This window comes from Coloeus monedula (genome assembly GCF_965178545.1).
Source record: "Coloeus monedula genome assembly, chromosome: 7".
NCBI classification, from domain to species: domain Eukaryota; kingdom Metazoa; phylum Chordata; class Aves; order Passeriformes; family Corvidae; genus Coloeus; species Coloeus monedula.
This window is the reverse complement of record NC_138787.1, coordinates 24548994-24560017: the sequence shown is the minus strand read 5'-3', so window position 1 is coordinate 24560017 and position 11024 is coordinate 24548994. Positions and strand designations below refer to the sequence as shown.

At 60.8% G+C, this 11024-nt stretch overlaps 1 protein-coding gene across 2 annotated transcripts in view; it reads left to right on the top strand.

Moving 5' to 3' along the window:
* The first annotated feature begins 793 nt into the window (after positions 1-793).
* Positions 794-11024, top strand: part of SPEG (striated muscle enriched protein kinase) — a 38954-nt gene continuing 28723 nt past the window's right edge. For both annotated transcript variants that reach the window (XM_082285292.1, XM_082285291.1), the window contains exon 1: positions 794-1632. In XM_082285292.1, the coding sequence (XP_082141418.1) occupies positions 1224-1632 (409 nt within the window). In that variant the 5' untranslated portion in view covers positions 794-1223. The remainder of the gene's footprint in view (positions 1633-11024) is intronic.

The following is an 11024-nucleotide window of genomic DNA, read 5'->3' as shown; positions in this document are numbered from 1 at the left end:
CCTTAGGCTGGTGGCAATGGGCTGTGCCAAAGCCGTCGGGGCTGGCTCGCAGCTGGGAAGCACCGTGTCTAGTCGCTGGCTCCCTGCTCCCGCAGATTTACAGCCCCTGGCGAGGGCGGCTAGGGCCAGGTGCCGAGGCGTGTGCTATGGCTCCAGGAGATGGGGAAGCCCTGCCTTGCCCAGGGATGGCCGGGCAGCATCTGGCACAGACCGGCCCTGATTACTTGCTGCTTGGAGCCCGGCAGTGTGGGCGCTCTCATCGGGTGCCCCAAAGCTGAACAGCTCCATGCAGGGCTGGCCGGGACCCACACTGCCCAGGGCAGCGAGGCAGGGGCTCAGTAAGAGAAATGGAGCCTTGATGTGTTTGCAGCCTTCCGGGCAGGGAGTATTTGTGGCGATCAGGGATGCTGGGATCCCCACCTCTCCTGTCTGCTGGGAATGGAGCGAAGGGGCCCTGAAGGGCTGGCTCCTGCCCGGGGTCTTGCGTTGCAGGAAGCATGACGGTGTCCTTTCCCTGCACATGCCGTCAGGGTCTCTCTCTGCCCCGATCCAATGACACTGCCGGAGAAGGGGAAGCGGGGGAGGAAAGCTGGGTCCCCCCCGAGCCTCTCAGCTAATATGGAAAGGTGCTGGCCCTTTTCTATCTTTGCAAGTGGAGCTGGGCTGCAGGGACGGGGCAGCAGGCGCAGAGAGGGGGAGCCCAGCCAAGGAATGTGACATATCAGAGGCAGCTGCCACTTCAGGAGAGGGGGCAGAGGGAGCGCAGCTCGCCGGGGGCTGCGCGGGACGGGACGGGTGAGGGGGGGGACGCCACGGCCCCAGCACGGGGACGGCTCAGCGAGCGGGCAGCACCCGCGGGACTCGCACCCAGGCCGGCGAGGAGCAGGTGCCGAGGCGCTGGGCGGGCTTGGGGTTGCAGCAGAGCATGGGGTGTGAGTGCCACACTGCACCGGGAGCTTGGTGAGTGGCGGCTGGGCGAGCAGGAACCCGAGTCCCAGCTTAAATATAGCCCCTTGCTTGCCCACAGTGCTGCGACCTTTGGGGCTGCAGTCTGTGGGGGGAGGCACAGAACCGGACGGCATTTGGACTGGGGGGTCGCCACTACCCCAGCGTCCCAGTCAGGCACCCAGCACCCCCAGACTGCAGGCAGGGGGAGAAGAAGGGCACAACGTGCTGGTTTAGGGTGACAGGGGTCGCGGGTGGTGGTGGGGGAGCTGCAGACTATGCACCGAGCACAGGGACGCAGCGGCATGAGTAGGGCTGGTGGGGAGCCTCGGGCAGCCCCGCCGAGCCCTGGCATCCCCCCGAAGCGCGCCAAGGTCACAGCAGAACCGGGGCCGCCCGAGGAGGACTCGGCTCGCCTGGCAGCACCGTGTTTTGTGAGGAAACTGAAGAATGCAGCGATCGGCACCGGCTGCGACATCCGGCTGCGAGTGGTGGTGGTGGGCAACCCCCGGCCCAGCCTCCGCTGGTACCGAAACGAGGAGCAGCTGGCCCAGGGTGGGGAGGAGTATGGCACCCTCTGGATCCGGGACAGCAAGAAGGAGGATGCCGGTGTGTACACATGTGTCGCCGAGAATGAGCAGGGAGAGGCCATGACCAGTGCTGTGTTGGCCATCATTGACATGGAAGGTAAGGGTGACGTGGCCACCAGCACGGCCGTGCTGGCGCAGACCTTGGCACGGGTTTGCCGAGGGCGGCAGCAGTGCTTTGCAGGCTCTTGATGCAGTGCGTGCCCTGCGGCCAGACAGGGCTGCTGAGCTTTGCTGTGCCCACCCTGCTGCAGGCTGGGGTGCCCGGTGCCGGCAGCACTGGGGTGACTCTCCAGCCTGGAGCGAGCATGTGGCTGCAGTACCCGCTGCCAGGCCAGGCTGGGTGCCAGGACTGGGCACAGAGGTGTTGGGAGCATGTGATGCCAAGCCTGCTGGGGCAGGAGGAGAGAGAAAGAGAGAGAGAGAGAGAGAAATGGGGATTGGGCACATGGTACTGGTGGTACCACCCACCACAGCCACCAACACGGTCCTCAGTACCCCCCCACCAGCTGCCACGGGCAGAACTCCCGCGGGATCACCATCACAGCTTTACCAGGCACTGGCATTGCACTGGCTGAACTCGAACGCCGGTGGGCCGGGAGGAGGAGCCCAACATGTGAGAGGCAGGGCTGACAAGTAGGTGGAGCCTATGCCCTGCGGTGGGCGAGACCTGGTAGTTAATTAGCCAAGGCAAACTAACAAGCATTTGCTCATCCCTGTAGCAGCCCGTCTGCTCATCACCATCACCCCTGGGTGCAGCAGTCAGGCACGGAGTGCATGGGGATTGCTGCCCTTGTATGGATGGGCCTCGTCCTGCAGGTTTGAGGCTCAGCTCCCTCTGCCCCATCATCATGGAATCATGCAATCATAGAATCATAGAATTATTTATGTTGGAAAAGACCTCTAAGATCATCAATCCAACCGGTAACCCAGCACTAGTTACCAAGTGCCAAGTCCACTGTTAAACCATGTCCCTAAGTGCCACATCTACATGTCTTCTGATTACCTCCAAGGATGGTGACTCCACCACTTCCCTGGGCATTCTGTTCCAGTACTTCACAACCCTTTTGGTGAACAAATTTTTCCTCATGGAGGATGGATGCCACCTCCCTAGGGCATTGAAGGCCTGAGTGTTGGGGAGCATGGAGGTGGGTGGCACTGCTCCGAGATGTGAACTGTGCTGTCTGCATGGGGACAGTGAGGACACAGAGTGAGGGAAGCAACACTGAGCCCTGAGGCTCCAGGGAAGGAGCTGCAGCTAGGACTCTGCAGCACAGGAGGCACACCAGAGATGCTGCAGCTTGAGCAGGGGACTCGGTGACAGTGGCAGGTCAGAAGAAGCCTTCACAATGCTGAAGGGGAGCACTGGAGGTGTTGCCCTCTGTGAGCCAGGAGTCTGGAGAGGTGGTGTTTGGAGGATGGAGAAAAGTTCATATGCAGGTCAGGAGCCTGGTGGGGTAGCAAGAGGAGCAGCGAAGCGTGCAGCAGGGGTTCTGCCCTGCAGCGAGTCTGTGTGGAGTCACTGTGCATCACACCTTTGGGGATCATGGCACGGTGCAGTTGGATGTGGGGTGAGATGTGTGTAGAATGGGAGACGTGCACTGCCCCGGGGGAGGAGCAGCCTGTCCTGGGTGGGCAGCAGAGGGGTCACCCTGTTTTCATGCTCAGGTGTGCAGCTGCACCTCTCCATGGCCACACCGGCCCTGGCCCCACTGCTGCTGCCCAGCAGCACGGCACAGCCTGATTTCCCCAGGTGCCCGTTCCCATTGTGCTGACGCACTCTTCCCTGCTCCCAATTCCCAGCCGCCGGCCCTCACCACCGCCTTTCTGGGGCAGCTGAGGGAGGGACGGAGCAGCAAGGATTGCCTAACGTGCAGTGTGAATGTCACCCTGCCTTGGGCACGCCTCCCAGCAGGCTCTTGGCCATGGATGCACCACCATTGAGCAAACAGCCACCCAAAAAGGCATCCCTGGGCCAGAGACACCTCTGCAGCCATGCAGGCTCTGGGGCACTGGGCTGAGAGAGGAGCAGAGCAGCCCCTGGTGTGGCTTTGTCCCTGTGCCAGTGCAGAACTGTCTTTGTGGTGTGCTGTGGCAGTGCCAAGGGAGTGCCACATCCCGCCAGGTGCTGGACAGGTCTCCAGGGATCACGGAAGTTCCACTCATAGCTCTGCCATCCTTGTAGTACTGGGAAGGGACAGCCCATCCTTGTTCCCTGGGGCACTCTGTGAGCTAGGTCATCAGCCACCTATAGGGCAAGAGGGATGTGCGCAGGGTCCTCAAGCAGGATAAACTCTCTCTGGACTTGGGGTCCCAGCCCCCTGTGTCCAGAGATATTGGAATGCCCTTGCTCCATTGGCAAGATCAGGTCTTTCTCTGGACTTGGGGTCCCAGTCCTCTGCGTCCAGAGATGATGTGGTGTCCTTGCTCCATTTGCCTCTGACGGGTAGGGGTCTCTGGAGGGCACAGAGCCCCTTTTCTCCCTGGTGCACTGTCAGGCTGAAGATCTCCATGGGGCTGGCATTGGGTCTCTCCAAGGTGGCTCAGGTCACTGCTGGTAGCCTGGGGGGTCTCCGGGTTGCCCATCTCTGTGCTCAGCCTTGGAAGCTCCTCCTGCACTAGCTCAGCAGTCCCCCTTGCTCACACAAGCCCGATTTAGCTCCTCTAATCTCTTGCCCTGAATCTGTCGCTCCACCCCACTAATGATTTTCTCCTGCTCTTCTCCCAGGTTCCCTGCATGCGTCAGTGCTTGCTGTGGGGAGTGGGGAGAGCATGTGTGGGGCTGGCCAGGCAGCCAAGTGCAGGGGCTACCAGGGGCACACCATCCCCCCTGTGCCACACTGTCCCCCACTGTGTCCCATTGAGCTGCCCCTCTCCTGCTACAGGTTCTCCCTCATGCCCCAGCTCCATAGGTGCACGTGGAGTGCACTGACCCTTCTCACACCAGCACCAGGCCGGTCCAGGGACTTCCCAGACCCACCCAGGAAACCTCCAGATCCTTCCAGCCAGCCCTGGTCCCTACCATAGCTTCACTGCTCCTAGGCTTGCTAAAGCCTTTATCACCTCTCAGCTGCATCTCCTGAATTTTTTCCCTGTAAACTGGATTAAATCACCTCTTAAGAACCTGAGCTAATCTCCTTTTAAAGCCCAGCCCTCCCTCACTGTGCCAGCACTGCTTGATCCTCCCCATCCAAGCTGCCTCTTGTTTCAAGGTTGGATGTGTCCATCTTGGGCTCTCAGTGGAGGGTCTTGCTCCGTTTGCCTCCATCTGCACTCAGCAATCAAACTGTCTTGGAACCTTTCCTCTGCGCAGGAAGCAGCCTGGACTTGCCTGGATTTGGGGGCAGGAAAGGAGGCAGAAACTCCCTGTGTGTGGTGGCCCTGCACAGACCCTTCCTGTGCGAGGAATTACAGTGGGGCAACATGGGCATAATTTTTCAGCTGATGGTGCATGGCAGTTGTAATGGAGCCCACTGGGGATGGCTGTGCTGACAGTGTCCCCGGTGGCTCAGCATCCCTGGCCATTTATCTCAGTGCCTAATTTAATCCCATAATTTGCAGCGCTGTGCCCATGTTTAATGCCAACTGCCCCGGAGTGGCTCCCACCTCTGCCCCCATCCACCTGGGCAGGGGGCTGGTGTGGTGGCCATGTGTGCCAGGTTCCCATCCCAGGGTCTGTCGGAGCGAGATGTCTGCTCCCAGTGAGCAGGGTGGTGAGTGCAGCTGTCCAGTCAGTCACCTCCACCCCTGCCCTCTCGCCTGCTGCTGGAGGGTTATTTTTGCTGAGGAATGTGCCATCCCCTCGAATTCTGGCAAGCTGCAGGGCTTGTGTTACAGGCAAGAGGCTGAAACCCAGGCCTGCAGTTGGGTAAATATAGCACCAGTGTTTGGGACTGCATGAGGGGACGACAGCCTTTTCCTTCTTCCAGGGCTGCCCAGCACTCCCAGTGCCCTTCCTGCCTCCCGACACCAGGCTGCTGGCTTGTGCCCTGGCATGGCAGCACTGGGAAGGGGCTGGTTGCTTCCACCCTGCTGCCTGCACTCTTGCCTGCTTTCCCCCACAGCATGCAGCCCCTCACTCCCAGCTAGGGGGTATGCCGGAGGTTGGCAGGGCAGGGATGTAATGCCTTCTGCCATCCCGCTCCATGTCCAGACAGCCAGAGCCAAGGTCACATTGCTGTTTTGCATCCCTGTGTTCTCCGCCTGCAGTGAGCAGTGTGCTCAGGCATCCTTCTTGTGGCAGCAAGGGAGACGATGCTGAAGAGGGCACTGGGTGTCCCAGCCCTTGGGAGAGGGGGGACAGCACAGCACTGCTCCTCCACAGGGTCAGAAAGGTGCTGTGGCGCTGCCCTGCCCAGGGACAAGGGACATTCCGCTGTTGTATTTATTTCCCCTGGGGACAGAGCTATGGTGGTCCCCACTTACCCAGGCTCTCAGCACATCCCCACCTCCCACCGACCATCCCCAGCAGCTCCAGGAGGTGCAAACGCATGAAAAATTCATGCCCAGACCTCCTCCTACTCGAGATGCCGCATGCACACACCGCCATCAATTATTCAAGCACTGAGACAAGGGGGCTGCTGGCTGGGGCCAGGGGCAGGGGGCTGGTGCCAGGCCAGAGCTGTGGTGCACAGTCAGGATCTGTGCAGAGCAGCCAGGAGGCCCAGCAAGGTGTGGAGGGCTGTGGTTCTTGGAACAGTGGAATTAATGCTGCATTTTGAGCAGGTGTTTGCTGTCTCTTTGCTTGGGGCCAATGTGTGTCCAGCAGGCAAAGCTGGAGCTGGGTGGAAATGGGGCCACCTGCTCCAGGTCTGCCTCTTGTCCATGCCACAGCTGCACTGGCTGCCATTCTCTGCCCTGGGTCCCTGACCTGCAGAGCAGCAGGGCACTGTCAGGGCCACCCTGGGGCTGGGCCAGGGCAGAGGGGCTGCCCTACTTGCAGGTGGCCATCACCTGCCATAGGGCACCTTCTGCAGTGACTTCAGCTTTGCCCTGGTGGGGGAATTTGCAGGTGCTGCTGCCACTGGAAAGGACTTTCAGTCCCTGCAGCAGGTGCAGCCTCTTGGAGGTGACCCAGCTATTCCCAGGGGTGCAGCATCTGTGGGATTGCCCAGAGTCACTCCTGAAGCTTTTGCTGAGGGGTGGCTACAGAGTCACAGTTGCAGGGGAGAGCTATGGCCAATGGGCAGCAGGTGTAGGATAGTCAGAGGATATACAAGTGACTGTTTTGTCTGGACAAAGGTGGTCCTCCCTGCAGCCAGCCCTGGGGCTGTCCTTGTGGGTGTTTCAGTGGCAGCACCCTTGCCCTGGCACCACTATGTGACAAGTCCAAGCCTTGGTACTTCTTCCCAGCATCCCTGATGAGTCTTTTAATCCCACTTGAGTGTGAAAAGAAGGCACAGGCCGTGTGTCTGCAGCAGGACCACATACATGCACAGACAGGGTGAGAGCACCTGGCAGGGAAACCCTGGGTGCAGATACACAGTTCACCTCTTTATCCAGCTCTGGCTCAAGGGTACCCATCTTTGTCCCCATCCAGGGCTGGGGGCCCAGCAGAGACCTCTGTCTCTGACAGGAGATTCCCTTAATGCCAGCTGTAGCATTTGTAGGACTTGTCTGACGCGCAGGGTCTCCACGGAAACCCCGCAGCATCACTCGAATTGTGGGACTGACAGAAATGTTGTATAAACAGCTCCTTTTGTACTGGGTAATTTGCAAGTTATTATGGAGCCATGAAAAGCCTCACGTTTGGAGTCATGAGCTGGGAGGGGAAGCAAAGAAAAGCTACCAGGAGCTGCCAAGCATCATGGGGAGCGTGATGCCTGTGAGCAGCTCCTCGTGGAGTGGCTGGCTCCCCAGGGGACAGGTGAGCAGCATGGGGACAAGTGCTGGGTGGGGAGGCCTCCAGCAGTGTCCCCATGGATGCTCAGCAATGGGAGGGGGCAGCTCAAACAGACGGTGAGGCTGGGACCTTGGCAGCCTCTCCAAGGGCCTGGAAAGGGGGCTGATGGATGATGCAGGGCTTGGTGAGATGATGAGGCAAGGTGTCAAGAGCTATGGGGCACCAAGAGCTGTAGGGGGCATGGCAGGCAAGAGAGAACCTGCTGAGGCTGTGGAGCTGGGACTGCCCCTCTGGCTTATTTGTAGCATCACCCAGAAAACTAGGATAGGCCAGCAGGGCTGGGGATGGTCAGCTGGGGAAGGTGTGCCAGGGTTGTGCCAGCACCCCAGGAGCACTTGTAGGTCTTAATGTCCCTGATCAGCCTCACTGGGGACTCCCACCCACAGCTTCTGTCCACATCCCAGGAGCCCCGTCACAGCTCAGTCCTAGGCACAGAGTCCTGCTCTGAGCTGTGCTGTGGCTCCTCACCTCAGCATGAGGGGAGGTCTTGTGATTCACGCCACATGGACAGGGACAGCAACCTACCTTCCCAGGTCAAGCTTGGGTCCTCATCAGCCACAAAGCAGTGATGCTACCCCAGGGCTGAGCAGTCCAGCCCTGCAAACCCATAAGGGTCCTGAGGCACCCGGGGCGCAGGGTACAAGGTTTGCCTTGGCACTAGCACTGGGACTGGAGGCTGTGTGGTTTGCCAGAGGGATTGGTGTGAAGGACTGCGCCCATATTAGCTTCTGTCCATGTACAGCTGTGCTGTGACCTACACCCGTGTCCTGGTAAGGGGATCTTTCTGCATTACCGATGACTGGAGGATGTGGGTGACTGAGCAGAGACTGGCAGAGTGATGGTGAGCCTGTATCTTGGCTGGGCAGTGCCATGGCACACTGCAGATGGCTGCTGGGTGCAGGGTTGTGGCAGCTGTGGCAGCAGAACTGCCCTGTTTGGGAGCCCTTTGGGGACAGCACACAGAGCGCTGCTGTGGTGTGTTGTTGCTATCCCAGTTGGTCTGCATGTGGGGGCTGTAGTGGGGGGCTGTGTCCTAAGAGAGAAGCTCAACCCCTGTCCTGGGCAGGATGGACAGGTGACAGGGAACAGTGGTACAGCTGCACTGCCTGGCAGGGGTCTTGGACCCCTGGGTGCCGTGTAGACAATGCCAGAGGTGGAGAGGCCGTGTACCCGCCCCAGACACGCCCCCTTCCTCCCCTCTACGACGGCGGCCCTCGCCCCCCACCACCTGTGCCCCTGCCTGTCCCCCACCGCTGTCACTGTGTGCCAGGGCTGGCGGGGAGGCGGAGGCGGAGGCAGGCGGGGGAAGGATGAAGGGAGGAGCACTCCAGTGATGCTTCATGCTCACAGCTCCAGCCCTCCCGAGAGCCCAACCTGGCGAGCCCCTTCCTCTCCCTCCACCGTTCCCGGCTGCCGGTAGTGAAGGATGCTCGGAGCATCGCTTGCTGCCGCGACGTGCTGACAGCGGGGACCCCGCCGGGAGCGGGCTGCCGTCCTGCCGGGCCTGAGTCCGTGTCACCGGGCCAGCAGGGCTCTGCAGAAGCATGAAGAAGATCTGGGTGAAGAAGCGTTTCCAGGTAAGGGCTCCAGGCTGCCGTGCCGGCGGGTGCTGGGAGAAGGGGGCAGTGCCGAGAGCGCATGGGGATGGGAATGGATGCTGATGGAGACGGGGATGGGGATGGGAATGGGAATAAGGATGGGGATGGGAGTGTCCCTCCAGCCCTTCCGTTGCCCCCTGGGGCTCCTCAGGGCTTTGCACATCACCGGCTTCAGCCCCGCTTGCAGAGCTGCCAGCTGCTTGCCCGGCCTCACCAGCCCGGGCAGGAGGGGCAGAGGGCAGACGCTCAGCACCTCCTGTGCCAGCACCCCGGCTGCGACCCCCGCCGGGGGCTCCCCCCACGCCCCTCTCTGCCCTCTGGAGTCGGGGCAGCAAATGGAGGCTGCTCCATGGCTCCCCCCAGCCCCACTGCCGGTGGTCACGGAGCTGGAGACGAGGCTTTGCATGCGTCATCCCCTCCGCGTCAGGAGCATGCCTGGCACAGGCAAGGCTCCTTCGCGGGCCCGCTGCACGCTCCGCTGCCGAGCAAGGAACAAGGACGTCACTTGGCCTCAGCGGGGGGTGGAGGATGGGGAATATACTTCCAGGAAGCCCCCCGCCCCCGATTCCCCAGGGCACACAGGCCCAATGCGGGCGCATAGCCTCCCCGCTGTCACTGCCTGGTGGCCCAGAAGGGACTGGGAAGGGGCTGTCACGCGCAGCCCCTTCCCAGGGGTGCAAGATGCACGATGTGACACAGGTTCCCAGGGAGACAGGTGCTGAGGGTCCCTCTGGGGCAGGGTGCTATGCACGGCCTGACTGCCCCATCTGCCTTCGGGGGCAGCAAGTCCAGGGGCTTGCCCATGTGGTAGGGCAGGGTCCTGCACCACTGGCTGAGGGGTATCAGAACAGCCACAGTGGCTGTTTCTCTGCACCAGGCAAGTTACTCACTCCTTCCCACCTCATTCCATCCCTGCTCCCTGTCAGCCTTTCTCACACAATAGGCACCTGTGCCATGTGGTGCTGGGCTCCACGTGCCAGGTGGTGGCAAGCTCCATGGTCCCAGGAGATCCTTCACTCTCCTGGGATCCCTTGGTCCCATGGCCATGGATGCTCCATTCCTGGGCAGGTGGATCCATGCCTGGCACAGAGGAAGGAAATAACTCCAGGTCTCACCCAGCTGCCTTGTAGTGCAGGGTTGAAGCTGGATGTGGATCCCAGCCAGCTCTTCTCTCTACTCCAGGCTGGGTAGGCACAGAACATGCTCCTGGGGCTCCTCCACCCCTTTTTCCAGGGTGCAAATGAAATCCCATGCAGGAGGATTACCCCCCCCTCTCTGTCTGTCCCCGTCACACAGACCCTGACCCCACACCAAGCCCTGAGCTGCTCCTGCCCCCTTTCCATCTCCTGGCCTAGGGGAGACCCTGCATCACCCAGCATTTTCCCCTTTGTGGGCTGCAGGTGGGTGCTGCGCTCGAGGCAGGTCCAGTCTGCGGGGTGCCCTGATCCTACAAGGGGCCCTGATCCCACAGGGACTTGTTGTGAGGTGAAGGGGGGTGTGCTCAGCCCCTCTGCAGCTCTGGGCAATGCAGCCCAGCCCAGGCCCACTGGGTGCAGTCACCATGTTTGATGGGGAGCCGATGGCGCCTGTCCCTGGGGAAGCCACAAGAGTACCCGATAATGGCACTCAATTGCATTTTCATTTTTTAATGGGGGAATTATCCGCCGATGGTGCAGTTAATCACTCATCTTTCCCTGGCCTGGAAGACGGGCTGCCAGCCAGAACCAGCCCAGTCAGCCGAGAAGGGGAGGTGAAGCCTGGCTCAGCCTGAATACAAATATGTCTCGTGCAGCCGCTGTCCTCTGGCCAGCACTGCATGCAGGCAGGGGTCTGGTGGGAGCCCCTGAGTGCTGCCCATGTGCAGGGGCTGCTGCTGCAGTGGCAGCAACTTTGGGGCTTAGGAAATGAGCCTGCTGCCATTCGAGGGCAACTAACTGCTGGCCACGCTTGGCTGTCCATCCCTGGGGTCTGGCTGTCCATGACCTGCTTGGG